The 4,523-nt window shown below is 36.7% G+C and overlaps 1 protein-coding gene across 1 annotated transcript; it reads right to left on the minus strand.

Annotated features, from left to right (window-relative positions):
- Positions 1-1,258: 1,258 nt before the first annotated feature.
- LOC138386212 (olfactory receptor 5H8-like) lies at positions 1,259-2,209 on the minus strand. The gene has a single exon (XM_069472496.1). It carries the CDS (start codon positions 2,186-2,188, stop codon positions 1,259-1,261), a length of 930 nt encoding a protein of 309 aa, XP_069328597.1. The 5' UTR covers positions 2,189-2,209.
- Positions 2,210-4,523: the final 2,314 nt, after the last annotated feature.

The following is a 4,523-nucleotide window of genomic DNA, read 5'->3' on the forward strand; positions in this document are numbered from 1 at the left end:
CTGTTTCAGTCTTCTACATGTGGCTATCCAATTTTCTCAGAACCATTTTATTAATAAATATTCTTTTCCCAGTGTATGTTTTTGTCTGCTTTGTCAAAGGAAACAATCACGAGAGCAAACAGACAACCTACAAAATGGGAGAAAATATCCACATGCTACACATCTGATACCTAGAATCTACATAGAACTCAGAAAAATTAGCAAGAAAAAAATCAAATAAGCTCATTAAAAAGTGGGCAAAGGACATGAAGAGAAACTTTTCAAAAGACAGACTAATGACCAACAAGCATATGAAAAAATGCTCAACATCTCTAGTCATCAGGGAAATGCAAATCAAAACCACAATGAGATATCAGGTAACTACAGTTAGAATGGCTTTTATCAAAAAGTCCCAAAACAATAAATGGTGGCATGGAAGCAGAGAGATAGGAACACTTATACACTGTTGGTGGGACTGCAAACTAGTACCTCTGTGGAAAGTAATATGGAGACACCTCTAAGTGCTAAAAGTAGAACTATCATTTGATCCAGCAATCACATTATTGGGCATCTACCCAAAAGAACAAAAGACATTCTATAAAAAAGACATCTTCACTTGAATGTTTATAGCAGCACAATTCACAATTTCAAAGATGTGGAAACAACCCAAGTAACCATCCATACATGAGTCGATTAATAAAATGTGCTATATGTATACCATGGAGTTCTACTCAACCACAAAAAACAATGGTGATCTAGTACCTGTTATATTATCCTGGATAGAGCTGGACCCCAATCTACTAAGTGAAGTATCACAAGAATGGAAACATAAGCACCACATGTACTCACCATCACATTGGTATGAATTCATCAACACTTATGTGCACATATAGTAGTAACATTCATTGGCTGTCAGGCAGGTGTGTGGGGGAGGAGAGGATAGGTATATCACACCTCATGGGTGCGGTCGGTGCACACCATCTGGGGCATGGACAGATTTGAAGCTAGGCTTTGCATGGGGCAAAGGCAATGTATGTAACCTAAACATTTGTATCCCATAATATGCTAAAATTTAAAAAATTGATGTATGTTTTTGAATAATAGATAGAAATATTTTAAGTTTATTAGGAACTAACACTTTAAGTCATGAGAAAGCTAAGAAATCTCCACTTAAAAAGCTTTCAACATTTATTAATACAAAATCATTCCCACATCTAACCTGCACAATTTTATGACTGTTTTACTAAAAAGAGAAGAAACACCATTAAAAGTAAAAGACCTAAACTATTTTCTCTAATGCTTTTGCTAATGAGTCTATTACTTTTTTATTTCTCAGACTGTAGATAATTGGATTTAAAAAAGGAATGATAACAGTGTAAAACAGAGAGTCCATCATATCTTGATCATCAGCTTGTGATGATTGAGGGCGCACGTACATGAAGAGAAGAGGGCCATAGTATAAAGACACAGATAAGAGATGAGCTCCACAGGTGGAGAAGGCTTTCCTTATGCCTTTGACAGACTTCTTTTTTAAGATTGTAAAGAGAACAAGTGTATAAGAGACAAGAACAGTCACAATAGTGAATACTTGAATTGAACCTGCGAACACAAAAACCATTAGATAATTAATAGATGGATCAGTACAAGAAATCTTTAACAATGGGATAACATCACAGTAAAAGTGATGTATTATGTTGGAATTACAGAAGGTTAATGTGAACAAAAAGCCTTCATGAAGTAGGGCGTGAAGAAAGCCACCTATGAATGACAAGACTAATAGCCGGATGCATAGTGCATTGGTCATAATCATTGGATAGAGTAAAGGTTTGCATATGGCTACATAGCGATCATACGCCATTGCTGCCAAGAGAAAACATTCTGTGGTTACACTGATTGCAAAGGAAAAAAATTGTACCATGCATTCAGAGAGAGATATCATCTGACTCTTAGTTAAGAAGTTGACCAGCATGTTGGGGGTCACTGTGGATGATAACCAAGTATCCACAAAGGCTAAATTTCCAAGGAATAAATACATGGGGATGTGCAGGTGAGGGTCATTCCAGATGAGCGTAATCAGACCAAGGTTCCCCACAATGGTGATGAGATATATCGCCAAGAATGCCAGGAACAGGGTGATTTTCCACTCTGGTGGATGAGTAAGTCCTGTGAGAACAAACTCTGTCAGCAATGTTGCATTTTCCTTTTCCATGTCCTCACATGGTGTCCTCTGAAATAAAATGCAGTAAATGTAAAATGTGTGTGTGTGTGTATATATATATTCATATGTAATTACTGTAAGTTGAAATTTGGAAAGGGAAGTTGAAATAAAACCAAACTCTTATCAGATTGCCTTTAGTTTTATTTATTACTACTAAACTGAAGGAAACTAAAGGAGGGAAAGGACAATTACTGTCCATTCATTCAAAAAAATGTATAGGATTTAACAGACTTAGAGAATATGAGAAGCATTCTGAGCATGTGCTAAATTTGTGGTGATATTATTTAATATGTTAAAGAAATCATTTGTCTAGGAGATGAATTCAAGGTCAATGAAAAAGATATTTGAAGGACCAGGATTTTTTAAATCAGATATTTTGTAGTGTAGAAAACAGGATGCAAGTAGAGGTAACTGAAGTCAGCAATACTAGTCAGGAAGCTGCTACTGTTTTCCACAGGTTCCCCCAAATAGATTACACGTCAGAATTGTTAGGGGGAGCTTGTTGTGAGAAATACAGATTACAAAGTAATACTGTAGAAATAGACACAGCAGTACAAGAATGAGGCCTAGGAATCTTCATTTTGAAAATGATCCTCAAGTGATTCAAATGCATGTGAAGTGACTAGACCAAGAGTGATGTGGCATTGGAGTGATGAGGAGAACAGAGGTAGATTCAAAGAATTCAGAACATAAAGTCACTAGGACTTATGGCATATTAGATGTGGAGGGGATGGTTAGTGAAGGAGAGTTGAGTCACTTGGTTACTGGGTAGAAGTTCTTTGAAAATTGAGATTGAGTATTTAGGTGCATTGGCAAAATATGGAAGAAGGGTCCTCTGAATAGTTAGGTGACATGTACTTAGTAGCACAAGTCTATTAAGTCTTAATAAAAATACTGACTTTGGAGTCATGGGAATAGTTGACAGCATAGTTATAGGTGGCCTATCCATTGGAGAGTATACAAAACAAAGGGAAGAACAGCAAGATATATGCTTGAGGAAGTTATATTAGGTGAAAAAGTCAATAGAGTAGTCCCCCTTTCTTGTAGTTTTGCTTTTGATGGTTTCAGTTACCCTTCACTAACCACAGTCCAAAAATACCACATACAATAAGATATTTTGAGACAGAGAGGTCACATTGACATTACTTTTATTATACTATATTGTTATATTTATTGTATTTTATTATTAGCTATTATTGATAATATTTTACTTTGCCAAACTTATAAATTATACTTTATCACAGGTAGTATGCATAGGAAAAAATATAGTACAGAATATGGAGGGTTCAGTGATATTCAAGGTTTCATGCATCCAATGTGGGTCCTGGAACATATGCCCTGCAATTAAGGAGGTGGGTACTGTGTATGTCATGACCAACTCATGATCCCCTTTTCTACCACATGATTCTTGGTGGTAAGCAGAGTCTACCACCCACCCTAGAAGCCATAAAAACCTAGAAAGACATTTTCCCATTCCCCCTTGTGCCTACAATAAGGGGACTTGATCTATGTTTGTTCAGTCAATTTCACTGAAACTAGATTTGAAATATGGAGAGAGACAAAGAGAGATAGTTACAAGGTCAAAAGACAACTTCAGTGGCAACAACAGCCAAGGCAGACATATCACAGCCCCAGCAAATGCATCCTGCATCCACAACAATGACATTGACATTGCCAGTTATGGCATCTGAATGTCAGCAGCAGTAAGAGGAGCTCTCATTGAGCTAATGCTGGGAGATGATTTTTTCTGTCGACTAGCTGTCCATCTTCCTATTTTTACTGCCCATTTTTCCAGCTGCTTCCTCGAATCATAGCAACTTTTCTGTGTTACAGACAATATCCATTCAATAAATTAATTTCCTATTGTAAACAAAGCCCTTACTCAAACTAAAGACTAGGGAGAGGCCAGAAAAGCATACCAAGCAGAGTGAGCAGAGAAGCAGGAAGGATGCTGAATAGCTGAATGTGTGGACATAGGAGAGGAAAGATATTCAAGAAAGACAGAGTGAAGTACAGGACCACATGCCAAAGTAAATGCTCCAGTAGAACAAGGAGTGAACAGAGATCACTGAGTGTGGAAATCAGGAAATATTTAGAAGCTTTCTTGGGAACAGTTTACATTTTGTTATAGAATTAAAGTCAGAGAATAATGAGAATTAAATGGGTAACAAGTGACACAACAGTAAGGGAAATAAGATGGAGCAGTCTAAGAAATAAGGAGAATACTTGGCATTTGTCTGCTGCCATGGACAAATGTAAATATTTTTCTATAGAATTTTTGACAAAAGTTGTCAAAGGGAGAAGAGAAGAATATATGCTGAGGAGA

This window comes from Eulemur rufifrons, chromosome 7 (genome assembly GCF_041146395.1).
Source record: "Eulemur rufifrons isolate Redbay chromosome 7, OSU_ERuf_1, whole genome shotgun sequence".
Taxonomy (NCBI): domain Eukaryota; kingdom Metazoa; phylum Chordata; class Mammalia; order Primates; family Lemuridae; genus Eulemur; species Eulemur rufifrons.